Raw genomic sequence first — 27,567 nt, 5'->3', positions numbered from 1 at the left:
TGGCAACCCACTCCAGTATTCTTGCCTGGAGAATCCCATGGACAGAGGAGCCTGGGGAGCTATGGTCCATGGGGCTGCAAAGAGTTGGATATGACTGAGCACGCACACAGACCTGTGACGGGCCATCTGACTACTCCTTAAGCAGGGCTGTAAAATGATATCTTACTGTGGTTGAAATTAATATTTACCTGCTTGCTAATGAGACTGTACATTTTTCCATATAATAATTCATCGTTTGTATTTCCTTTTCAGTTAGAAATCGATTCATCTCTTTTGTTTATTTTTCAGTTGGGTTGATCTTACATATTCTGGGTGTTAATTCTTAGGCCAGTGTGTGTGTTACTATTCTCCCAGTTTTTGGCTTGTCTTTTCATTTTCAAGTATCTTTTGATAAACAAGTGTTCTTTTTTAAAAATTTATTTATTTTAATTGAAGGCTAATTACTTTGCAATATTGTGGTGGTTTTTGCCATACGTTGACATGAATCAGCCTTGGGTATACATGTGTTCCCCATCCTGAACCCCCCCTCCCACCTCCCTCCCCATCCCATCCCTCAGGGTCATCCCAGTGCACCAGCCCTGAGCACCCTGTCTCATGCATCGAACCTGGACTGGCGATCTATTTCACATATGATAATATACATGTTTCAGTGCTATCATCTCAAATCATCCCACCCTCGTCTTCTCACACAGAGCCCAAAGGCTGTTATTTACATCTGTGTCTCTTTTGCTGTTTCATATATAGAATCATCATTACCATCTTTCTAAATTCCATATATATGCGTCAGTGTACTGTATTGCTGTTTTTCTTTCTGACTTACTTCACTCTGTATAATAGGATCCAGATAAACAAGTGTCCTTAACACTAACAGAGTCACTTTTTAGTGCTTTTGGGTTTTGTTTGTGAAATTGTTCCCTCCTCAAAGGTTGTAAAGATTACTTTCCTATATTCTGGAAGTCTTTTAAATTTTGCCACTCACATATAAGTCCTTAGTCCATCTAGATTTGATTGTGTGTGTATGGTATGAGATAGGGATGTAAATACACTCTTCCCTATTGATAATCACTTGTCTTAGCGCCACTTATTGCATTCTTTGCCCAGTGATTTGTGATAACATGTCTATCATATTTCCATATCCATATGTGCGTAGGTCTGTTGCTGGGCTGTTTATTGTTTCGTTAGTCTGTTTTTCTATACTTGTACCAATACCAAAGTGCCCTAATTACATAGCTTCATACCAAGTCTTAACTTCTGCTAAGGCAGTTCCCTTCAATTTGTTCTTATCCTTCAGAAGTGATTGGGCAACTTGAATGCATTATCTGTGTGAAATTAAATAAATAAAATTTAAGAAAAGTTCAGGATACATATACATAATCCATAAAGATAGAGCTAACATATTCTGTTGAGTCCAAACTAGATTCAGTTAAAAATAAATGAGGATGCAGATCTTCAATTAGATTTGTTTACTTGGCTTTCATTTCAAGAAGAGCAGTTTCCATTTTTACACTTTTTAAAGATTGTGGTTAACAGTCACAAAATCTGGAATATTTTTGTTTTAGAAAACATGGAGAATGTAAAAACTATGAATATAATGATGAATATTAATATTTTATATGTTTTTTCTTTTAAGTCTTGATACGTCATCAAAGGTGTAGTCTTGCCACAGTGACTTCTCAGACGTCTCTCTATCCTTGTTGCATATACGTTCCAGTGCCCAACAGACATTTTGCAGCCGCTGCAAAGTAAGTATTTTATATCTTGGTTATTTCGTCTGCTACCATTTCAGTCTTTGATTAGAAAACATTGTGCTTGGTTCTTTAAAGATGTACAAGGACATATAGTTGTAAAAGTTTAACATCTCTGCTTCTTTGCCTGATAGTTCTGAAGGAGAGATATGACTAATTATAATAATACTTCATATGTATTGAACACTGACATTCAGTAACTAACTTAATCTCTACAGCAACTTTTTGAGGAAACCATTGTTGTTATGCTCTTTTTTAGAGGCGGAGAGCAAGGCACCAGTAGATTATTGTAACTTGCCCAGGGTCACAGAGCTAGTAAGTGTCAGAGCTAGGATTTTGTGGCATAAGAAGTGTTTAAATTGGTCTCTGCCACCAAATCCTGTCTCACAGGTCCTAAAATCCTTGTGATCTCCTGAGCCATAGGGGTGCTGCTGCTAAGTCGCTTCAGTCGTGTCCGACTCTGTGCGACCCCATAGACGGCAGCCCACCAGGCTCCACCGTCCCTGGGATATTCCAGGCAAGAACACTGGAGTGGGTTGCCATTTCCTTCTCCAATGCATGAAACTGAAAAGTGAAAGTGAAGTCGCTCAGTCGTGTCCAACTTTTAGCGACCGCATGGACTGCAGCCCACCAGGCTTCTCCGTCCATGGATTTTCCAGGCAAGAGTACTGGAGTGGGGTGCCATCACCTTCGGAGAGCAGTTTTCAAAAATACCTGGCCTTTGGCCCAGTTCCTGATACAGAGCTCCTAAAACCCTTAATATTTCCTGGGTCATAGGCATGTCTCTTTGTCTAGTCAGGCATCTCTTGGTGGCCAGGGGGACTGGTCACTATAAAGACCAAGCTAAGATTAGAAGCTTGGAACTTCCAGCCCTGCCTTCCATCCTCCAGGGAGGAGAGAGCGGGCTAGAGATTGAATTCATAATTGATCATGCCTCCATGATGAAGCCTCCATAAAAATCCCAGAGCTGTGGGGTTTGGAGAGCTTGTGGGTTGCCGAACTCATCCAGCTTAGTGCATCTGGTGCTTCATCCAGATAGATGGTGTCAGAACCGTGTTGAATTGCCAGCTGTCTGGCTCGTATTGGGTAACTGGAGGTTGTGAGGGACGTATCCACACATTTAGTGTCAGAATTGTTGTGAGTAGAGGAAAACAGTTTCATATCTAACTATACTCCCTGTGTGCATCTTACTTCCTTGTTTCTAACTGGAGATTGTTTCAGATGGAGCTTTCAGTATTTTTCTTTTAATTGAGATTAAAATCAACATATAAAATTATGTTAGTTTCAGGTATGTGACATAATGATTTTTTTTAAATTTTTTTATTGAAGGATAATTGCTTTACAGAATTTTGTTGTTTTCTGTAAAACCTCAACATGAATCAGCCATTGGTATACATATATCTCCTCCCTTTTGAACCTCCCTCCCATCTCCCTCCTCTTCCCACCCCTCTAGGTTGATACAGAGCCCCTGTTTGAGTTTCCTGAGCCATACAGCACATTCCTGTTGGCTGTCTATTTTACATGTGGTAATGTAGGTTTCCATGTTACTCTTTCCATACATCTCACCCTCTCTTCGGAGAAGGTAATAATGGCACCCCACTCCAGTACTCTTGCCTAGAAAATCCTGTGGACGGAGGAGCCTGGTAGGCTGCAGTCCATGGGGTTGCTAAGAGTCGGATATGACTGAGCGACTTCACTTTGACTTTTCACTTTCATGCATTGGAGAAGGAAATGGCAACCCACTCCAGTGTTCTTGCCTGGAGAATCCCAGGGATGGTGGAGCCTGGTGGGCTGCTGTCTATGGGGTCGCACAGAGTTGGACACGACTGAAGTGACTTAGCAGCAGCAGCAGCAGCACCCTCTCTTCCCCTCTCTCCATGTCAGTAAATCTGTTCTCTATGTTTCTCCACTACTGTTCTGTAAATAAATTCTTCAGTATTATTTTTCTAGATTATGTATATATGCAATAGAATACAATATTTATCTTTCTCTTTCTGACTCACTTCACTCTGTATAATAAGTTCTAGGTTCATCCACCTCATCAAAACTGACTCAAATGCATTCCTTTTTGACATAATGATTTAATGTTTGTCTATATTGGGAAATACTCACCACAAGAAGTCTAGTTAACATCCATCACCATACAGAGTTACAGATTTTTTTTCCTTGTGATGAGAACTTTAGAGATTTACTCTCAGATCAGATCAGTCGCTCAGTCGCGTCCGACTCTTTGTGACCCCATGAATCGCAGCACGCCAGGCCTCCCTGTCCATCACCAACTCCCGGAGTTCACTCAGACTCATGTCCATCGAGTCAGTGATGCCATCCAGCCATCTCATCCTCTGTCGTCCCATTCTCCTCCTGCTCCCAATCCCTCCCAGCATCAGGGTCTTTTCCAATGAATCAACTCTTCGCATGAGGTGGCCAGAGTACTGGAGTTTCAGCTTTAGCATCATTCCTTCCCAAGAAATCCCAGGGCTGATCTTCAGAATGGACTGGTTGGATCTCCTTGCAGTCCAAGGGACTCTCAAGAGTCTTCTCCAACACTACAGTTCAAAAGCATCAATTCTTTGGCACTCAGCCTTCTTCACAGTCCAACTCTTACATCCATACATGACCACAGGAAAAACCATAGCCTTGACTAGACGAACCTTTGTTGGCAAAGTAATGTCTCTGCTTTTCAATATGCTATCTAGGTTGGTCATAACTTTCCTTCCAAGGAGTAAGCATCTTTTAATTTCATGGCTGCAGTCACCATCTGTAGTGATTTTGGAGCCCAGAAAAATAAAGTCTTGACACTGTTTCCACTGTTTCCCCATCTATTTCCCATGAAGTGGTGGGACCAGATGCCATGATCTTCATTTTCTGAATGTTGAGCTTTAAGCCAACTTTTTCACTCTCCACTTTCACTTTCATCAAGAGGCTTTTGAGTTCCTCTTCACTTTCTGCCATAAGGTTGGTGTCATCTGCATATCTGAGGTTACTGATATTTCTCCTGGCAATCTTGATTCCAGCTTGTGCTTCTTCCAGTCCAGCGTTTCTCATGATGTACTCTGCATATAAGTTAAATAAGCAGGGTGACAATATACAGCCTTGACGAACTCCTTTTCCTATTTGGAACCAGTTTGTTGTTCCATGTCCAGTTCTGACTGTTGCTTCCTGACCTGCATACAAATTTCTCAAGAGGCAGATCAGGTGGCCTGGTATTCCCATCTCTTGAAGAATTTTCCACAGTTTATTGTGATTTACTCTCAGCAACTTTCAAATATACATTATAGTATTATTACATTATAGTCCATTATTACATTATATAATTTTACATTGTAGTATTATTAATTATAGTCACCGTGTTGTACATTACATCCCCATGACTTATTTTATGACTGGAAGTTTGTACCTTTTGACCACTTCACCTGTTTCACTTATACCCCACTCCCTGCCCTGGCTCTGGCAGCCGAAATCTGTTTTCTGCATCTGTAAGTTTGTTTTTTTTTCTTTTAAGGTTATACATATATGTGAAATCACATGGTATTTGTTTTTCTGTCTGACTTAGTTCACTTAATATAAGAGAAAGGTCTATCTGTGTTTCACGAATGGCAAGATTTCATTCTTTTTATGGCTGAATAATATTCCTCTGTGTGTGTGTGTGTGTGTGTGTGTATGTGTGTGTGTGTGTGTGTATGTGTGTGTGTGTGTGTATGTGTGTGTGTGTGTGTGTATGTGTGTGTGTGTGTGTGTGTGTATGTGTGTGTGTGTGTGTGTGTGTGTGTGTGTGTGTGTGTGTGACATTTTCTTTATGTATCCTTCCATTAGTGGGCTCTTAGATTGCTTCCATGTCTTGATTATTGTATATATGGCTACAGTGAACATGGGTATAATATTTTATTGGGTCTGTGTTCCATAATTTTACTTAATCATTCCCCTATTGATATACATTTATCTTTCCAAAAGACATGTCTTTTGCTATTATAAATGATCCTGCATTGAAGGGTCATGTACATAGAACTTGTCAAGTATTATGAATATTTGTAGTATGAACTCAGAAATAGAATTGAATCAAAAGTTGTGTGCATTTATAATTTTCATAGGTAATACCAAGTTGCCTTCATAGAGATCCTGTATACAGTGTAGTCAAAATTTTTGAACTTCGCCAATTTGGTAGGTAATAAATAGTCACATCATGGCTTTAATTTTTATTTTATTATTATTATTGAGGTTGTTTGTCTTTTTTTATCTGTTTAAGAACCATTTATGCTTTCTTTACTGTGAGTTTTCTGTTTATATCCTATTCTCAGTTTTTTGCTGGTGATTAGTAGAAGGTCTTTATAAATTAGCACATATGTGCACTATAACTTTAATATGTTTTAACTGTTATAGTGGAGGAATGGACCAGGTGCTATGTGCTCACAGATGAAAAGTCATTTAATTCTTCCTAGAGGAGAATACGGCAGGAAGTATTTGAGCTGAGTCTTTAAAGATAGATAGGATTTTGCAGGGAAATTGTGAGAAAGGTATTTCAGTGGTGCAGAGGCACGAAAGTAAATGACATGAATACAGGATGAAGAAAGAGGAGGCAGAAATGTTACTAGAAAGGAGACTTCCTTTGAGTCTGAATAGTACGTGGGTTCTTTTTGGTTGAGAATTTGAAAGAGTATTGGTTGTACCAACTTACATCCCTACGTAGTAGTGAGTAACAGTGCCCTAACTTGTAACAACTCTGGAGATAGTCAGTCTTTATTTGTGTTTCTTCATTATATATCTGATTTGTACATTTTGCCCATTTTTCTTTTGAGCTGTTTGTCTTTTTTCTTTCTGTTTTGTGGAAGTATTTGTTTGTTAGCAACATAGCTTATTTTGAGAATATTTTTTCTTTAAATGTTATTTTCTTTTATAGAAATTTTTCATTTTATGTCTTCCTCATATTCTATTTCAGTACAACTTTAAAAGAGTTTTCCCTCACCTAAAAACTGTAGCATATGAAATATGCATGTTAAAAAATGTTAAAATGTTTAGTGTTTAAAAAAATTTTTTTTTTTTTTTTTACTGTTAATTAAAAAAAAACTATGAAAACTTATTGTGGTGAGCGGAGACTACTCTCCCTCACGTTGTGTGGCTTCTCTGTGGAGCACAGGCTCTCGGTGCGCAGGCTTCAGTAGCTGCCCCACGTGTGCTCAGCAGTGTGGTGCACAGGCTTTATTGCTCCGTGGTATGTGGAGTCTTTTCAGACCAAGGATTGAAGTCATGTTTCCTGCGTTGGCGGGCAAGAATTCTTGTCCACTGAGCCACCAGGAAAGTCCTAGCTGTGGTTTTAGTTTTTAATTTATTGGCTTTATAATATCCTAAAAAATAGTTTTTTCCTGGCTAATTTTTTATCATGGATCTGAGACAGGGTAGAGGAGCTTGAACTTACTCTTCTCTTCTGTCTTGTCACTCTGAATTTCCTCTCTTCTCCATGGTTTGCCAGTGATGTCTCTGACTCTGGTTCTGCTTCTCTCTTGACAATAGATTCTTTTCCTTGCTTCTTTGGTTGCATCTCAGAATTTTTTATTGACCGCTGGATACTTTGTGTACAATAGTTGAGGCTAAAATATATAATATTTATGACTGGAAAGGGACACACCTCTTCTGGCAAATGTTGTGTCAGTCCCATCAGAAGCTGAGCAGGGGACTGGTTTTGTCATTGCTGTGGTTACCACAGCAGCATCAGATTTCCGGACTGTTACCTTGTGCTCAGGGTGAAGGCTGGGTTGCTGGAAGGTTTTTCCCCTCAGGGTTCCTGTTCCGTGCTCAGTGTTGAGCCTTGGCTGTGCAGCTACGCCTCAGAAGGGGGCTGCTCTCCGTACTCTGGCTTCTCTCCTAGTAGAAGACTGCTGTTGCTTATTGCTCAGCTCTTGTTAGGCTGGTGATGGGTATGGACGGGATTCTCAGTTTCCAAAGCCAGCCTTTGTCTTGAGCAGGCCAGTGTTGTTGGTCCTTGGGGATTGTTTTCTCCATATTTCTCTCCTCTCCCCCCATGGCCTACATCTATCGAAGGTCTTGTGCCACAGTGTCTGGGCCCTTCCGGAGCTTTATCGGTAGAGGATATCGCGATCAGGACTGTGTGCTACCCTCCCTTAAGGATAGAAGTTTTAGTATTTTTTTCATCTTTCTAGTGTTTTCTTCTTCTTTCATTTCCCTACACATTTCCTTTCTTTCATTTACCTGTGCCCTAGAGCGGCAGTCCCCCACCTTTTTGGACCAGGGACTGGTTTCGTGGAAGAGTTTTTCCATGGACCGACCGTTTGGGGTGGGGATGTTGGTTGCAGGGTGGTTCAAGTGCATTACATTTATCGTGCACTTTATTTCTGCTATTACGTCAGCTCCACCTCAGATCATCAGGCTGTAGATCCCAGAAAGCTGGGTCCCCTGCCCTCAAGGGCTTCAGGGTTGCTTGTCTTTCTGGCAGCAGTGGCTGCCCTTCTCTGTGCTGCACCCTCGAAGGAGGCTCTCTATCTCCTGGCCTATTCCAGTCTTTCCTAGCAGGACCTGGTGGAGGTCTGAGGACCAGTGAGCGTGAACTTCCTTTGTGTCTGGATCTCTCGGGTTTATACTGTCACACTAGCACTAAAAGTTTAGCTGAGTTTTTTTTTTCTTCTTCTTACCTGCCTCCTTACCTTCCTTCTTACCTGCCTTCCTCTCATTCTCTGCTCTAGGCAAGACCCTCCTGGCTGTACACATGTGGAGTAGGGGGTGTGGGAAGATTTTAGACCTACTTGGTTGCCCTGCTGTCATCAGCTCTGTGATGGGTTCAAGAAAAGTTGTGATTCTGTCTGCCTGTCATTGTTAATGCTCTTTCCAGCTTTTATTTGTATCAACTAGGTTTTATTCTGTCAGTTTTTACACTGTAAGTGTAAGCAGTACTTACGCATTTTGTTTAATGACTAAACCAGCATCAGAGATGTTAGTGAATTTATTTATGTGATTACACTGAGAAATAAGAATTCCAGACATTTGCATTCCATTAATAGTTATATGCCTTAGGCATTTTCTCTTTAGTTCTGTTTAGTTTGACTGAGGTTGTGTGTCCCCTACTCTCACCCTGATTCCTCAAATTAAAGACTTATTCAGCCTTAAAAAGACTTGGATCTCTAGGGTCACAGATCTTCAAGGATCTTGAAATGAACTTTATTATAGTACTGATTTTTTTTGTCTTGTTTTATTTGGTTAAGACCATGGAATTGTTTTTCCTTTCATTGTCTTGGAGTTAGGAGACAGGAGAAGCAGGGAGAAAGTTATTATCTGACTGCAGTCTCTTGTGACTCATTTAGTCTGCATGGTTTAGTTACCCAGGTAACTGCAGCTAGACTGTGTTTTCTCTAGCTCAGACTACCAGGTGTTTCTCCCTCACCTTCCCCCAAACCTTTCTAATACAATTATTTTACTCCCTGATAACATAGTTTTTACGTTCTCCGGATAGGGCCTTACATACTGAATAAACAACAGAGTTCTTCTGGATGTGATTCTTATGAATAGACACACCTTTTGGAGGGTCAGGGACAACAGCAGGTGGTGGGTTTGTAAAATTGATTATTATTGACAGATTTTAGTCAGTTGCAGTTTTTTTTTTTTTTTTTTTTAATTTTGGAAGAAAGTGTTTCCCTAGAATCCTATTTGCTCTATGTTAAATGATGTTGTAGGCTTCCCTGGTGGCTCAGTGGTAGAGAATCCGCCTGCCAGTGCAGGAGATGCAGGTTTGATCCCTGGGTTGGGATGATCCCCTGGGGAGAAATAAATGGCAACCCACTTCAGTATTCTTGCCTGGAAAATCCCATGGACAGAGGAGCCTGGTGGGCAGCAGTCCATGGGGTTGCAAAAGAGTTAGACACAACTTAGCACTAAACAACAATGATGTTTTACTTTATTTATTTTTACAAGTATTCATTTGTAACTCAACAATATTTTCATTGAACCATCTCAAACCATTCAAAACACCATCTCAAATTTTGTGAAACAAGGTCCAAAGCATAAATAAGTAAACTGCTGTATACCCAGCTCAATCTCTTTATGTTCCTGACTTGTATCAGGTTTTGCAAATATTAATTTAAAAATCACATTTTAGTCTCTGGGAACTTCGTATTACTAATTGTAAATTAGATGGATAGGTTCAGTCATGATGAAGAATTTAGTGGTGAAATCAGTATTTATGTAAAGTAAATCTGTGGGTTATAGCTACAATTTTTATTCATTTGTTTATTTTAGATAGTTTATTACTAAAACAGGCTCTCTAGTCTCCTTCCCCTATTGGCCACTCTACTCTTTTACTAAATATAAAGTGTGATTTCTTCAGTTTGGAAGGTTTCAGGATTTTGTGGTGTACTTCCACATAGTACTGAGGCACGTTGCATCCACCCACTCAGGCACCTACTTACACTTGTCGGCAGTCCAGTAGGGCACCTGTGTCCCATTAAAAATGAGTGTTGTCATTATCTGCTATTCTGTCAAATTGCTCATTAGCTGGGAGGATACTATTATTAGTTGTAGTAATAAGGATTCATTGAGTGCTGTAAATGAGCATGGAATTATATGTTGAATTGGTTTTTGAGGTTTTTTTTTTTTTAAATATCATTTTATTGTCATCCATTTCTTTTGCATAAATTTTATAGGACCTCTTACTAAGTTTTCTATTGCTGCCATAGCAAATTACCACAGACCTTGTGGCTTAAAGCAGCTCAAGTTTATCATCTTGCAGTTCTGTAGGTCAGAATTCTGATATGGATCTCACTAGACTAAAATTAAGGAGCTGTCAGAGTTTCGGTCCTTTCGAAAGGCTCGAGAGGAGAATCTGTTTCCTTGCCATTTCCAGCTTCAAGAGCTACCCATATTCCTTAGCTCGTGGCTCCCCCTTCCTCCATCTTCAAAGCTAGGAATGGCATATTGGGTCCATCTCATGCTCAGATTTCTCCTTCCCATTGCTTTGAGATGAGGATGAGAAAGGAGAAGGTTTCTCTGCTTTCAGGAACTGTGTGATTAGATTGGGCCCACCTAAATAGTGCAGCATCCTCTCAAGGTAATCACTTTGGAAAGTCCTTTTTGCTGTGCAGATGTGGCCATATTTGGGAAGCCGTAATCCTGTCTACCACAGAACCCAGACGTCTTTTTAGAATAGTATTTCCCTAATTTAAAGCGTTTATGGTTAAAAGATTAAAGGTGTGATTGGAATTAATGCTGAGAAAGTGTATCATATCACCTCTACTTCTGTCTTCTTAGCTTCAAACTCTTACCTGCAATTACCTGTGGAACACATTTTCTTAGATTTTTTGTAAGCGCCTTGTTGGTGTTTGTTATGTAACAAACCACCCTGAGATTATCATTGCCCACATGTCTGTGAGCTGATCTGAGCTAGGTTTGTATAGGTGTCTCTGATGACCTTGGCTGGGCTTGCTGTGCCTCTGTGAATCTGCAGGTCAGCTGAGAGTTGTCTAATCTAGCCTGAGGCTCTGTGGAGCCAGCTCTGTTGTTCACTTGTCTCTCATCCTCCCACCTTTGGGCTAGCCCAGGCCTGTGCTTATGAAAATGGCAAAAAGACAGACTTACAAATGGAAACAGATGTAGCCTCTTAAGGCCTAAGCTTAGAGCATAGAATCTGTCAGTTTTGCTTTATTCTATTGGCCTACTAGTCATGTGACCAAATCAAGGCACTTTTAAGTGGGAGGAAGTGCAAAGTCACTTAGCAGAGGGACTTGAGAGAGGAGGCAAGGAATTGGGGCCAATGATGCAACTAACTCCACACTCAGACTTCAGACTCTCTATTGCCCCAAACTGAACTCATCTCCGTGACTACCTCCCTCAAAAGAAACCTGTTTTGCTTTCTTTATTTCTGGTTTTAGTTAACAATACCACTCATGTCTAATCATGCGAGCCAGAAACCTGCGTAGTATCCTAGAGTCATCTCTTTCCCCTTTGTATTTACCTTGTAAAATGTCTCTGTAATCTGTCCAGCCTAGTATCATCACTGTTCTGCTTCAGGCTGTCATGTCTCCTTGAGAAGAGAGGGAGGGTCCTCTCTTTAACCGTCTCCAGTCTGCTTCCTTCAGATCCATCCCTTATATTGCAGCCAGAATACTCTGTGAAATACAGACGCCACCCTCTGTCCAGTGGCTTCTCATTGTCTCTAGAGGAGGCCTCTATTATCTGGATTCTCCAGCCTCCTGTGCTGCTGTTTCCTGAGGTAAAGTTCAAGAGTCAGCAAAATGTGGCCAGAGGGCCATTACGTTTTTAAGTGATGTTTTTTAAATTTTTAAGGGGAAAAAAGAATAGCATTTTGTGACACGTGAAAATTACAAAATTTAAACCAGTGTTCATAAATTTTTACTGGAATGCAACTATGCTCATTCATTTTTGTGTTGTGTATGGCTGCTTTTGCATTTGAATGGCAGAGTTGAGTCACTGAGATGAGTCCATAAAACATTTACTGTCTGATCCCCTTCCAGAAAAAGTTTACCAACCCCTCCTCTAGTCAGCTAGAACTTACAATGGCTCCCCTCATGTACCATTCTGTTAATCATGCCTCAGTACTTTTATTACCTTGTTTCTTTGCCTGGATAACTCTGTTTTTTTAAATAATAGCTTTATTGAGGTACAATTTGCATACCATACAGTTCACCCGCTTAAAGTGTGCAACTCGATGGTTTTTATAGTGTGTTCACAGAGTTGTGTGACTGTCACCACAGTCTATTTTGGAACATTCATTATCTTCCCTGTAAACCCCACGGCCATTAGCAGTCACTTCCCATTTCCCTATCCCCTCCCCAGCCCTAGACAACCTGAATCTACTTTCAGTTTCTATAGGTATACCCATTCTTTTTTTTTTTTCCGCCCATTCTTGACATTTCCCGTAAATGGAACCATACAATGTGTGGTCTTTTGGAACTGGCTTCTTTCACTTAGCATTCTGTGTTTAAGGTTCATAGAAGTTGTAGCATGTATCATTCTTTTTCATTGCATTCATTTCAATGCTTCATTCCTTTTCATTGCCTATTAATACTCTGCTGTATGGATATACCACATTTTGTTTATTCAGCTTGTTTTACCTTTTGACTTTTATTGAGTAATGTTGCTGTGAACAGTTGTGTACAAGTTTTTGTGTGTCCATGTTTTCGTTTCTCTTAGGTTTATATTTAGGCTAATTAATTATATTTAGGCTAATTCTTCCTCATCCTTTAAGAATTGACTTTGGGATGAACATTGGGGTACATGTGTCTCTTTCAATTCTGGTTTCCTCGGTGTGTATGCCCAGCAGTGGGGTTGCTGGGTCGTATGGCAGTTCTATTTCCAGTTTTTTAAGGCATCTCCACACTGTTCTCCATAGTGGCTGCATTCCCACCAACGGTGTAAGAGGGTTCCCTTTTCTTCACACCCTCTCCAGCATTTATTGCTTGTAGACTTTTGGATCGCAGCCATTCTGACTGGCGTGAAATGGTACTTCATTGTGGTTTTGATTTGCATTTCTCTGATAATGAGTGATGTTGAACATCTTTTCATGTGTTTGTTAGCCATCTGTATGTCTTCTTTGGAGAAATGTCTATTTAATTCTTTGGCCCATTTTTTGATTGGGTCGTTTATTTTTCTGGAATTGAGCTGCAGGAGTTGCTTGTATATTTTTGAGATTAGTTGTTTGTCAGTTGCTTCATTTGCTGTTATTTTCTCCCATTCTGAAGGCTGTCTTTTCACCTTGCTTATAGTTTCCTTTGTTGTGCAGAAGCTTTTAATTTTAATTAGGTCCCATTTGTTTATTTTTGCTTTTATTTCCAATATGCTGGGAGGTGGGTCATAGAGGATCCTGCTGTGATTTATGTTGGAGAGTGTTTTGCCTACATGTACCCCAATGTTCATCGCAGCACTGTTTATAATAGCCAGACATGGAAGCAACCTAGATGACCATCAGCAGATGAATGGATAAGAAAGCTGTGGTACATATACACGATGGAGTATTACTCAGCCATTAAAAAGAAAACATTTGCATCAGTTCTAATGAGGTGGATGAAACTGGAGCCTATTATACAGAGTGAAGTAAGCCAGAAAGAAAAACACCAATACAGTATACTAACACATATATATGAAATTTAGAAAGATGGTTACAATAACCCTGTATGTGAGACAGTAAAAGAGACACAGATGTATAGAACAGCCTTTTGGACTCTGTGCAAGAGGGAAAGGGTGGGATGATTTGGGAGAATGGCATTGAAACATGTATAATATCATATATGAAACGAATTGCCTGTCTAGGTTCGATGCATGATACAGGATGCTTGGGGCTGGTGCACTGGGATGATCCAGAGGGATGGTACGGGGAGGGAAGAGGAAGGAGGGTTCAGGATGGGGAGCACATGTATACCCATGGAGGATTCATGTTGATGTATGGCAAAACCAATACAATATTGTAAAGTAATTAACCTCCAATTAAATAAATTTATATAAAAAATGAATAAACAACAAGGACCTACTGTATAGCACATGGAATTTGGCTCATTGTTATGTGGCAGCCTAGATGGGACAGGAGTCTGGGGGAGAATAGATACATGTGTATGTATGGCTGAGTCCCTTCTCTGTTCATCTGAAACTATCACAACATAAATCAGCTATACCCCAATACAAAATAAAAAGTTTTAAGAAAAAGAAAAAAAAAAAGAATTGACTTTGGGGTCTTTTTTTTTTTTCCTGAACTCTTCCCTGCCTGCTAGGCTGGGTTAATAATCTTTTCCCCATAGCCCTGATAACATTCTCATAGTATTTACCACATCATATTGAAATTATCTGTTTGCATGAACATCTTCCCTACTCTGAGTTTCTGGAGAGCAACATCAATACCTTATCCAACTTTGTATCAACTGCAAACAGTTGAAAAATTTGCTTAATATTTGTTGAACTAAAAAAAAAACTATAAAACAGTCTGTGCTTTTGAATTAAAATAAACTTTATCTTTTGTAATTTTTTTTGTTTAACTTAAGTATATTAGCTTCCTTTTTAAGTCTCTTGGTACATATTTAGATAACTGATTTGAATTTTTTTTTTAAGGCCTGCAAAGAAAACAAAAAAAGGTACTAAAGAAAAAGCATCAAATGAGAAAAAAGATGATATAGAAAAAATAAAGTCATATCCTTTTATGGAAGGTGAACCTGAAGACGATGTCTACCTAAAACGCTTATACCCAAGGCAGATATACGAGGTGGAGAAAGCTGTTAACTTACTTAAGAAATTTCAAGTTTTGGACTTTACGAATCCAAAGCAAGGTGTTTATCTTGATTTGACACTGGATATGACACTGGGGAAGAAGGTATGTAGACTGAATTAAAATTTATTTGTTAACAGTGGTTGAATGAATTGCTGTTTCTTAACTTAAAATATGTTTTGTCTCCTGTAATAATTTTTAGAAAATCTTATGCTCTTTCTAAACTTTAGGATGAGAAATATTAAAGTTTGTCTTTTAGTTTTCCAAATATAAAATAGAATGTTGAACTCATTCTGTAGAGTCGATGAACATATATCCTATTTATCTGGAAGTCATTGGTAGGAACAAAAGTAGTGTCAAAATTAATTGAGGTATTACTGTAACTGAAAAATGACTTAAACTGTCCAGGTATTCGTTCCTTCTCGGTCAGTAAGGACTTTGGATAGCTCAGTGGCCTGAAGATGTGTTCCTCAGAATCCTAGGTTGAGACTAAGTTTGGATGGGGTGCCAAGCCCCTTACACTCATCTCGACCAAAACATTTCTGCTTTGTCTGCTTATATATTGCAGTTCCACAAAAGACTTGTTTATAAAATTCTAAAGGTGGGAAAAATACTAGATTAGAATGAGGTCCATTACAGCTCTTAATTTGATAAGCTTCTCACTTAATTTATTTGGAGATGATACTTTGATTTTTATTCTGAGGATGTCTTTTTTTTTTTTGTCAAACTGGAGGGTCTGTGTTTTTGAGTACAATTTAACAACCTCAGCAGCAACAAGTAATTGAGGAGGAGGAATAAAACATAGTGCTTAAGAGCCTAGGCCGACATTGCATTACAGGCCAGAATCCTGGGGTCACGAGTTACCTGGTCTTTGAGCTTCTGGTTTAACCTCTCCAAATCCCAGTTTTTCCCTTTCTTTATAAAGGGAAGTAAAATGCTTATTTTCATGCATGTTCTCATTTAATTCTATATTAATCTCAAAAGAGGAAGCTGAGACATTGAAAGTGAAGTAACTTGCTCAAGGTCACCAGAGGTGGGGGTGGAATTAGGATTTAAACCAAAGTCTGTTTCATTTCTTGGTTATTTTTTGTTCATTTCAGTCCTATTGAAATTTTATTTTATACTATAGTGTTACTGTTCTTTTATTTTAAAACGTTGTAGTGTCTAACATAACCACTTTCTCAGTCAACCAATAGTGTAATTTGTAATGAAGTATTGTAGGACCACAAGTTTCATTTTGTAAATGTTAGCCACTTGTAAACTAATACCATTGAAAAGGTTCAGTTTTCTTCCTGAGACCTTTTTTGTTCTTGACAGAGTGCTTGTAAAACAAGCCAGTATTCCCCCAGGGGATGCTATTATTGTGATTGCTTGCCATTGAAATATTTACTGAAGCCAGTTGTGACATGTTAATGGCAAAGGAATGACAGTCAGTTAAAGTGAGTTGCACGTCTGACATAAAGTGTGCTTAAGAGTTTGTGCCTTCTTGTCTGAAAAGAAATTCTCAGGAGGTTATCTTACTCAAGTTTTTCTAAAAATATGATCTTTCAATCAGTTTTAATTATGAAACGACTCTTTTTCTGGACCTTAAGGTTGCACCAAAACTATGGGCCTAGAACTTGTTTCCGTGTGAAGTCTCCCTAAGAGATCCGAGTCACAGGTCTAGGCAGGTCCTTGGCCCAGTGACTAAACAAATTAGTTTTGAGGTCCTGTAAAAACTCCACCCGTATTAGGGTGCCTCAAATGCATGCCATTATTTGGGATTTTCCGACTGACTTCCCATACATGTCTAGAAGTGGTGGGTGGTCCAGGTTGTTTCAAAATAGGCCCGCTCGAAATAGCCTTGCAGATTTGGCAATCTGTCTTGGATTTAGAGTTAATATCATCAGATTCACCTGATTGTTTAGAATCAACATGGAAATTAGGAGTGACCCACTGAGCAGATTAGCTGGATATATTGTTCAATGTGCATAGCTGTATACATGTCCTCCTTGATGATGTAAAAAAAAATTACATGTTTTTTTGAATTTAATTCAAGGTAGAAAACATTTATTGGCATTCATCATGTGGAAAGCCTTGTACTAGGTGCTTGGGAAGATAACGTGAAAGTGAAGTCGCTCAGTCGTGACTGACTCTTTGCGACCCCATGGACTGTAGCCTATCAGGCTCCTGCGTCCATGGGATTTTCCAGGCAAGAGTGCTGGAGTGGACTGCCATTTCCTTCTCCAGGGGATCTTCCCGACCCAGGGATCGAACCTGGGTCTCCTGCATTGCAGGAGATGCTTTGCAAACACAGATTTTAATTTAATATGTAAGACTGTGTGGTGAATGCTATAAAGAAAGAAGCCACGTGCCATGGGAGTGTGGAGTTGGAGAAAGAGGTTTATATCTTTATTTTGATTTCTTACAAAGGAAATATAATCTCTTATGCTTTAACAGGTAATCAATGAATATTTTGGATATTGAAAAGATGAATGAATTTTTTATAATTGTTTTTCCATTGTTGTATATTTAGAAAAAAGTGGAGCCATTTGCCAGCGTTCTTAGTTTGCCATACCCATTCATTTCAGAAATGAGTAAAGTTGCCGTATTTACAGGGGTGAGTAACTTTTTATATCCTTTAGTTTTTTGACACATCACATTAATCAATGATTAGAATAACTGAATAGAGTTAGAGAAAATTCTGGCATCCCCCTAGAATATTTTCCCCATGTGAAACTCAAAGCAGTTAAATGGCTTATTTGAGGTCATATTATTAGTTTGAGAAAGAGCTGAGCCACAATATTAACTTCATCATTATTATCTACCATTTTATGTTTCTCACAAGAGAAGAATTTATCCTACTAGCTGCTGCGTCCTGCTGAAACTCTCCAAACGACAAAAATAACATTGACTTTAAAGCAGTGGGCCATTTAGTGCTGTGAAGACACAAAAACCACACTTTTAAAATGATCTAGTCTGTAAAGTCAAGAAAGTCACGGCAATAACGAGTATAGTAATACAGCTCTTTGTCATTGTTTTTGTGTTATGCACGTTTGTTTATAACATCCTGATGAATTTGTTTTGTAAACTGTTTTTCTTCCTGCCGTCTGTCTCACTTACAATGAAGAAATTCTTTGCTTTTTTCCCCAGAAAAGTAGAGAATATAGCTCTTAGAATGCCACAAAATTTGAGTAAATAGTGACATATTTTTACAGTAAATCCAAATGGTATAAATGAAGCATATAGAGAAAAAAACCAAATACTGTGTATTTTTCTTTTGGATTTTCAGACAGTAGGCTAAATTTTGGCTCTCATTTCTTAAATTTAAAAACCTTTACTCTTACAATACTGGATTGATAAAATGTCTCCATTTAAAGTAGCAAAACTAAATATATTTTAATCTGTTATTTTTGGAAAATGATGTATTGATGACATTGGAGACTTAGGAACACTTGGTGGGTTTTAAATATGCCATTTGGACATATTTCCTCATATATTAGTCAAGAAATGCCTTCAGTTCAGTTTAGTCACTCAGTTGTGTCTGACTCTTTGCAACCCCATGAATTGCCTCATGCCAGGCCTCCCTGTCTATCACCAACTCCCGGAGTTCACCCAAACCCACGTCCATCGAGTCGGTGATGCCATCCAGCCATCTCATCCTCTGTCGTCCCCTTCTCCTCCTGCTCCCAATCCCTCCCAGCATCAGAGTCTTTTCCAATGAGTCAACTCTTCGAATGAAGTGGCCAAAGTATTGGAGTTTCAGCTTTAGCATCAGTCCTTCCAGTGAATACCCAGGACTGATCCCCTTTAGAATGGACTGATTGGATCTCCTTGCAGTCCAAAGGACTCTCAAGAAATGCCTTGCTATTGCTATTGCAAAGTCGCTTCAGTCGTGTCCGACTCTGTGCGACCCCATAGACGGCAGCTCACCAGGCTCCCCAGTCCCTGGGATTCTCCAGGCAAGAACACTGGAGTGGGTTGCCATTTCCTTCTCCAATGCATGAAAGTGAAAAGTGAAAGGGAAGTCGCTCAGTCGTGTCCGACTCTTAGCGACCCCATGGACTGCAGCCTGCCAGGCTCCTTCGTCCATGGGATTTTCCAGGCAAGAGTACTGGAGTGGGGTGCCATTGCCTTCTCTGAAGAAATGCCTTAATCACCTGCAAACTAAGCTTGTTCTGAATGTACTATCTCTGATGTATCTAGTTGAAAACTGATGCACTTTCAATTAAAAGTAAAAAATACAGTTTTTATTTTGAACTGTGGTATTTCTGACAAAATACTTGAAAGCAGACTGAATTTGTTTAAAGACTAATGTTCAAACTATTGTATTTTTTGGTAGAATGCATCAGAAATTAAAATAGCAGAAGAAAATGGAGCTGCATTTGCAGGAGGAACTAATCTCATTCAGAAGGTATGGTATTGTTTTCTTATTCATTACTTACAGAAATTATTCTGTTATCTTTGCCATCCATTGATTTATTACATGTGGAACGTAACTACTCTATTCATATCTTTTGATAAAGTGGTTAGTAGAGCTTTACAGAACAAATGATTTTCCTAATCTTTTGAGTCTCAAAATCAAGCTAAGAAAAAACTATCCAGACAGCCTGATATTAGTTATACTTGATTTGTATTTATGATTTTTTTGTTTCTTTCTTATATGTGTTTGTGAGAATTTAATGGATAGACTGGAAAGGACAGTATGACTCTTGTGGTTTTAAATGTGAGATTTAAGGTGAAATCTGAAAGGTAGCCTATATGGATATCCTATTCGGAGGGATTGGGGGCAGGAGAAGAAGGGGACAACAGAGGATGAGATGGCTGGATGGCATCACTGACTTGATGGACGTGAGTCTCAGTGAACTCCGGGAGTTGATGATGGACAGGGAAGCCTGGCGTGCTGCGATTCATGGGGTCGCAAAGAGTCAGACACGACTGAGTGACTGATCTGATCTGATCTGATTCATATTTCAAAGGCCAGATGTTTATTTTGCCTTATTGGAGTGCAAAGTGTGATTTACTTTAGTCGATTACAAAGGACAGTATCTGACCTCTATAATATGGTACTTTTGGTTACTCTTAAATTTTACCACACCTGCTCTCCCAGCTCCATCAGTTCAAGTGGTATAGGCAAAAAAATGTTATGCAGCCTACCTTGAGAAAATAACAAAGAACTGGTGGAGCCCATTTGAAGCAAAGACATTTGTTTGTTTCAGTTAATTTATTTATTTTAATTGGAGGCTAATTACTTTACAATATTGTAGTCGTTTTTGCCGTACATTGACATGAATCAGCCATGGGTGTACATGTGTTCCCCATCCTGAACCTTCCTCCCCCCTCCCTCCCCATCCCATCCCTCAGGGTCATCCCAGTGCACCAGCCCTGAGCACTGTGTCTCATGCATCAAACCTGGACTGGCGATCTGTTTCACATATGATAATATACATGTTTCAGTGCTATTCTCTCAAATCATCCCACTCTCGCCTTCCCCCCCAGAGTCCAGAAGACTGTTCTTTATATCTGTGTCTCTTTTGCTGTCTCACATATAGGGGCATCGTAACCATCTTTCTAAATTCCATATATATGTGTTGGTATACTGTATTGCTGTTTTTCTTTCTGACTTACTTCACTCTGTATAATAGGCTCCAGTTTTATCCACCTCATTAGAACTGATTCAAATGTATTCTTTTTAATGGCTGAGTAATACTCCATTGTGTATATGTATCACAGCTTTCTGATCCATTCATCTGCCGATGGACATCTAGGTTGCTTCCAGGTCCTGGCTATTGTAAACAGTGCTGCGATGAACATTGGGGTGCACGTGTCTCTTTCAATTCTGGTTCCTCTGTGTGTATGCCCAGCAGTGGGCTTGCTGGATCATATGGCAGTTCTATTTCCAGTTTTTTAAGGAATCTCCACACTGTTCTCCATAGTGGCTGTACTAGTTTGTATTCCCACCAACATGTAAGAGGGTTCCCTTTTCTCCTCACCCTCTCCAGCATTTATTGTTTGTAGACTTTTTGGTGATGGCCATTCTGACCAGCGCGAGATGGTACCTCATTGTGGTTTTGATTTGCATTTCTCTGATAATGAGTGATGTTGAGCATCTTTTCATGTGTTTGTTAGCCATCTGAATGTCTTCTTTGGAGAAATGTCTATTTAGTTCTTTGGCCCATTTTTTGATTGGGTCGTTTATTTTTCTGGAATTGAGCTGAATTGAGGTTGTATATTTTTGAGATTAATTCATGTCAGTTGCTTCATTTGCTATTATTTTCTCCCATTCTGAAGGCTGTCTTTTCACCTTATAGTTTCCTTCATTGTGTCAAAGCTTTTAGGTTTAATTAGGTCCCATTTGTTTATTTTTGCTTTTATTTCCATTACTCTGGGAGGTGGATCATAGAGGATCCTGCTGTGATTTATGTTGGAGAGTGTTTTGCCTACGTTTTTCTCTAGGAATTTTATCATTTCTGCTCATATGTTTAGATCTTTAATCCATTTTGAGTTTATTTTTGTGTATGGTGTTAGAAAGTGTTCTAGTTTCATTCTTTTACAAGTGGTTGACCAGTTTTCCTAGACCCACTTGTTAAAGAAATTGTCTTTTCTCCATTGTATATTCTTGAAGCAGACATTTATTTTTTTAAAGATGTGGGAAGAAGAGGCACATCTCTCCATGCTGTTCTTCAGAACTCTGCATTCAAATGGGTATATCTTTCCTTTTCTCCTTTGCCTTTTGCTTCTCTTCTCTTCTCAGCTATTTGTAAGGCCTCAACAGACAACCATTTTGAATTTTGCATTTCTTTTTCTTGGGGATGGTCTTGATCACTGCCTGTACAATATTATGAACCTCTGTCCATAGTTCTTCAGGTACTCTATCAGATCTAATCCTTTGAATCTATTTGTCACTTCTGTATAATTGTAAGGGATTTAGGTCATACCGGAATGGTCTGGTGGTTTTCCTTATTTTCTTCAATTTCAGTCTGAATTTAGCAATAAGGAGTTCATGATCTGAGCCACAGTCAGTTCCCTGTCTTGTTTTTGCTGATTGTATAGAGCTTCTTCATTTTTGGCTGCAAAGAATAAATCAGTCTAATCTCACTATTGACCATATGGTAAGGCCATGTGTAGAGTCTTCTCTGGTGTTGTTGGAAGAGGGTGTTTGCTATGACCAGTGCGTTCTCTTGGCAAATCTCTGTTAGCCTTTGACCTGCTTCATTTTGTACTCCAAGGCCAAATTTGCCTGTTACTCTAGGTATCACTTAACTTCCTACTTTTGCATTCCAGTCCCCTATAATGAAAAGGACGTCTTATTTGGGTGTTAGTTCTAGAATGTAGGTCAAGAAGCAACAGTTAGAACTGGACATGAAATAACAGACTGGTTCAAAATAGGGAAAGGAGTACGTCAAGGCTGTATAATGTCACCTTGTTTATTTAACTTATATGCAGGGTACATCATGTGAAATGCTGGGCTGGGTGAAGCACAGCTGTAATCAAGATTGTCGGGAGAAATATCAATAACCTCAGCTATGCAGGTAATACCACGCTTATGGCAAAAAGTGAAGAAGAAATGAAGAGCCTCTTGATGAAAGTGAAAGAGGAGAGTAAAAAAGTTGGCTTAAAGCTCAACATTCAGAAAACTAAGATCATGGCATCCAAACCTGTCACTTTATGGCAAATAGATGGGGAAACAGTGGAAACGGTGAGAGACTTTATTTTCCTGGGCTCCAAAATCACTGCAGGTGGTGACTGCAACCATGAAATTAAAAGACGCTTGCTCCTTGGAAGAAAAGCTATCACCAACCTAGACAGCATACTAAAAAGCAGAGGCATTACTTTGCCAATAAAGGTCCACCTAATCAAAGCTATGGTTTTTCCAGTAGTCATGTATGGATGTGAAAGTTGGATTGTAAAGAAAGCTGAGTGCTGATGAATTCATGCTTTTGAACTGTGGTGTTGGTGAAGACTCTTGAGAGTCCCTTGGACTGCAAGGAGATTAAACCAGTCAGTCCTAAAGTAAATCAGTCCTGAGTATTCATTGGAAGGAGTTATGCTGAAGCTGAAACTTCAATACTTTGCCCACCTCATGGGAAGAACTGACTGATTTGAAAAGACCCTGATGCTGGGAAAGATTGAAGACAGGAGGAGGAAGGGACAACAGAGGATGAGATGGTTGGATGGTATCACTGACTCAATGGACATGAGTTTGAGTATGCTCTGGGATTTGGTGATGGACAGGGAAGCCTGGAATGCTACAGTCCATGGGGTTGCAAAGAGTCAGACACGACTGAGTGACTGAACTGACTGAACTGAATTGCTTTAAGTACATTTTGCTTTAATTTTAATACATGTGAAATGTCACAAGTATGCTTGGTTCTGAGGGATTTTAAAGTTGTTTCATTTTTACTTGTCTCTAAATTGTGATTTCCATCTATAGAGTTTTGTGATATTTTATGATATCATCTTAAAGGCTACCTGGAGCATAACTTTCAAACAGAATTTTAATTTAATCCAAAGGAAAATGTTTTAGAATCAGGATTAGAAAATCTTGGCTTGGAAATTTCACATATAGTTCTTTGATGTTTCAAAATTGCCTCTGCTTTCATATTTGTAGTGATGAGAGCCCTGATTTTGGAGCCAAACTGCCTTTGTTTGGTTCTGGGTCTGCCACTTAAAAGTGCAGACTGATTTGTCCTCCCTAAGCCCTGGTTTTAGAAATGGCAGAGGATCCAGAGATCAAATTGCCAACATCCTCTGGATCATCGAAAAAGGAAGAGAGTTCCAGAAAAACATCTATTTCTGCTTATTGACTATGCCAAAGCCTTTGACTGTGTGGATCACAATAAACTGTGGAAAATTCTTCAAGAGATGGGAATACCAGATCACCTGACCTGCCTCTTGAGAAACTTACATGCAGGTCAAGAAGCAACAGTTAGAACGGGACATGGAAAAACAGACTGGTTCCAAATAGGAAAAGGAGTACGTCAAGGCTGCATATTGTCACTCTGCTGATTTAACTTCTATGCAGAGTACATCATGAGAAACGCTGGGCTGGATGAAGCACAAGCTGGAATCAAGATTGCCAGGAGAAATATCAATCATCTCAGATATGCAGATGACACCACCCTTATGGCAGAAAGTGAAGAAGAACTCAAAAGCCTCTTGATGAAAGTGAAAGTGGAGAGTGAAAAAGTTGGCTTAAAGCTCAACATTCAGAAAACGAAGATCATGGCATCTGGTCCCATCATGTCATGGGAAATAGATGGGGAAACAGTGGAAACAGTGTCAGACTTTATTTTTTTGGGCTCCCAAATCACTGCAGATGGTGATTGCAGCCATGAAATTAAAAGACGCTTACTCCTTGGAAGAAAAGTTATGGCCAACCTAGATAGCATATTGAAAAGCAGAGATACTACTTTGCCAACAAAGGTCCATCTAGTCAAGGCTGTGGTTTTTCCAGTGGTCATATATGGATGTGAGAGTTCGACTGTGAAGAAAGCTGAGCACTGAAGAATTGATGCTTTTGAACTGTGGTGTTGGAGAAGACTCTTGAGAGTCCCTTGAACTGCAAGGAGATCCAACCAGTCCATTCTGAAGGAGATCAGCCCTGGGATTTCTTGGGAAGGAATGATGCTAAAGCTGAAACTCCAGTACTTTGGCCACCTCATGCGAAGAGTTGACTTATTGGAAAAGACTCTGATGCTGGGAGGGATTGGGGGCAGGAGGAGAAGGGGATGACAGAGGATGAAATGGCTGGTTGGCATCACCGACTCTATGGATGTGAGTTTGAGTCAACTCCGGAAGATGGTGATGGACAGGGAGGCCTGGCGTGCTGCGATTCTTAGGTCGCAAAGAGTCGGACACGACTGAGCGACTGAACTGAACTGAAGCCCTCAACTTCCTTGCCTAGAATGTGTGGTCAATATTAGTACTTGCCTTGTAGGGTTGTTGTATACACTTGGTGAACTAAACCATGTAACGTGTTTAGCACGTTACAAGTATTCGAAGTATACTTAGTACATTACAAGTATTCTAAGAATACTTGTCACATGCCAAGGATTCTTTTTATGTAAATTATTATTGTTCAGGGCTTCCCACGTAGCTCAGTCGGTAAAGCATCTGCCTGTAATGTAGGAGACCTGAGTTTAATTCCTGGGTTGGGAAGTTCCCCTGGAGAAGGAAATGACAACCCACTCCAGTATTTTTGCCTGGAGAATCCCATGCACAGAAGAGCCTGGCAGACTACAGTTCATGAGATCACAAGAGTCAGAGACAACTTAGTGCTATCTTTCTTTCTATTATTGTTCAGGGGAGCATAGTATGCCATTTAGGGAGTAAAGACTTTGTATAAAGAAAAAATAGTAACAGGAAAATAAAATTCCAGAATCATGCTTAATTTTGCTAGAGTTCAAGTTTTTATAGTTTAATGTGTAACCCCAAACTAAGGCTTTGAATGACATATTGTGGTAAGATTTTATGCAAAGAGAATCATTGGTAAGATAATTGTTGCCCAGGCAGTATTACTCTAAACAGTTGCTTCAATTTTAAGTCAGCTGAATTTTTAAATGGAGTATACTGTAGAAGTAAAGTAATTATTCTGAGTACCTGCCTGAGTTAATTTAAAATGTCTTCTAAAAACGGAAATTACTCTCTTTACTCTTAGAATGGAATTAGACTACGCATAATAAACTGTAAGTAAACTTGTCTTTGACCATCCCACTCCTCCTTTATTTTTTGGAGGCAAAAGGAATTTTCGTTTCAGTTGTCTTGGTGCTCCAAATTTAGGAAAGCGATGTGGTTGCTAATGATTTGGCAGCTAGTGATTATTAATTTTACATGTGATCTTGCAAAAATTTCAGCATTTTTTTTCAGTTTTGATGGACATACAAATTCAACTTTTTTGGGACTGTATGAACCACGTACACATCAGTGCAGTGTTCTAGCTTGTAGAACCAACATGAGTAATCAACACTTTTGATTAACATAACCCCAAGGAAGAATTAAACCTGTTAAATGTTTGTTTATAATGGATGTGGCTATTTTTTAAAAGCAAACATTAGAAAATGTTTTGCTTCTGAAGATTTTCCTAATTGGTAAATATGTTCATATGATCCTTGTGTTTAAAGAAAGGAATTGTGCTTAATATGTATTTTCTAAATTGTAAAAAATGATTACTACATTAGACCTTATTTTTAGAAAAATAAAGCCTTTTCTGTAATCTAAGGTTATCTTTTCCCTTCTGATTTTCAGATTTTGGATGATGAAATTCAAGCAGATTTTTATATAGCTGTTCCAGAAATAATGCCCGAGCTTAATCCATTAAGGAAGAAACTGAAAACAAGATTTCCTAAGTTTAATCGAAGTAAGGGAGAGTTCTTTTACTACTTCAGTACTCTGTCAACAACTTTCTAATATATATGTTTAATTAGAAAACAAAATTGCTAATATATGTGTAGAGTAAATACTATGCTCTGGTATTTCAGTTTTGTGTTACACAAGAACGTGTAGAATTTTTTTCCTTTGGCATTAATATTGGTGATTTAATGTAATTTGAAAACCTAGTTGCTTTATAATACCAGATCTTTAAATTTAGGCCATATTCTTGTTTTAAATTAGTGGAACACATTACCCACTAGGTATATTATCATCATACTATCTTATGTCTCTTTATCAAAACAACACGTATGCTCGTTTATGTTAGCTTTCATCATCTATATATGCTGGCTTTCTGTGTATGGTTCTGCAGTTATTTTCCCTGAGAAACTTTCCCCTTGTGAATATTTGCCCCTTATGAAATTTAGTAAGAAAAGTACGGGTGCTCCATAAATAGCCTTGTTATAAAGTATGAAGTATTATATGATAAATTCACAAGATGCAGTAGATGTTCATTAGAGGAGGAATTTATACGTAGATGGGGAAATCAGAGAAGGCATCTTAAAGGGGGTGACGTTTAAACTGTACATTGAATAATTTGATGAGCAGACTAAGAGGGATATTTTAAGTAGAATCTGTTAATCATAGACACTGAAGTAAGTCAGAAATTACAGACTACATTGAAGAAATATCAGTTAGTTTTCTTTGGCGGTAGTGAATGGTACCCCTACTTTGAAATGAATATGTTAGAAAGGTAGATTGATGCTGTATTGAGCAGAATCTTGAATAAGATCCTCAGAAATTTGGACCTTGATTCTGTATTCAGCAGGACTCTCTTAGAAGTTTTTTTAAGTTGGGGGATTCTTTAGAGCTTTAATCTAGCAAGAGTTTGTAAAATGTACTGGCATGAAATCATGCAAGGAGACCAGTTCAGATGCAGTTGCCAGAGATTAATAAAGGTGAGGCTTAAAGTCTTCATAATGAGTCTGGAGTAAAGAGGACAGATGTCAAAGATAATAGGACTTTGCACTATGTAGTTAGCAATGGACATGTTGAGAGAAAGAAAGGGAAGAGTCAAATGATGCTGAGATTTTTCAGCCTAGGGATCTCTTCTAATAAGTTGATATCATTAATGCAAATGGGGAGTAGGTTTGGGAGGAAAGAGTACATTCACTAGCAGACATAGTTCCTTTTAGGTGGTGCTGAATATCTGCTGTAGATAGATGTTTTTTCAAATAAAATTTTATAAGGTAAAAGAGCAGATAT

At 38.9% G+C, this 27,567-nt stretch overlaps 1 protein-coding gene across 3 annotated transcripts in view; it reads left to right on the top strand.

Annotated features, from left to right (window-relative positions):
* Positions 1-27,567, top strand: part of MRPL1 (mitochondrial ribosomal protein L1) — a 71,621-nt gene that overhangs the window by 7,667 nt on the left and 36,387 nt on the right. For 2 of the 3 annotated variants that reach the window (XM_086405186.1, XM_086405185.1), the window contains exons 2-6: positions 1,631-1,742; positions 14,799-15,057; positions 17,468-17,551; positions 19,274-19,345; positions 26,179-26,290. In XM_086405186.1, coding sequence (XP_086261312.1) covers positions 1,631-1,742; positions 14,799-15,057; positions 17,468-17,551; positions 19,274-19,345; positions 26,179-26,290 — 639 coding nt within the window. The remainder of the gene's footprint in view (positions 1-1,630; positions 1,743-14,798; positions 15,058-17,467; positions 17,552-19,273; positions 19,346-26,178; positions 26,291-27,567) is intronic. The other variant, XR_015165262.1, reaches the window with a different exon arrangement.

The sequence above is a fragment of the Bos grunniens genome, chromosome 6 (genome assembly GCF_055505025.1).
Source record: "Bos grunniens cultivar Pamir isolate PY7600 chromosome 6, Bosgru_T2T1.0, whole genome shotgun sequence".
NCBI lineage: Eukaryota > Metazoa > Chordata > Mammalia > Artiodactyla > Bovidae > Bos > Bos grunniens.
Note: the sequence above shows the minus strand (reverse complement) of the source record. Positions and strands in the feature narration are given on the sequence as shown.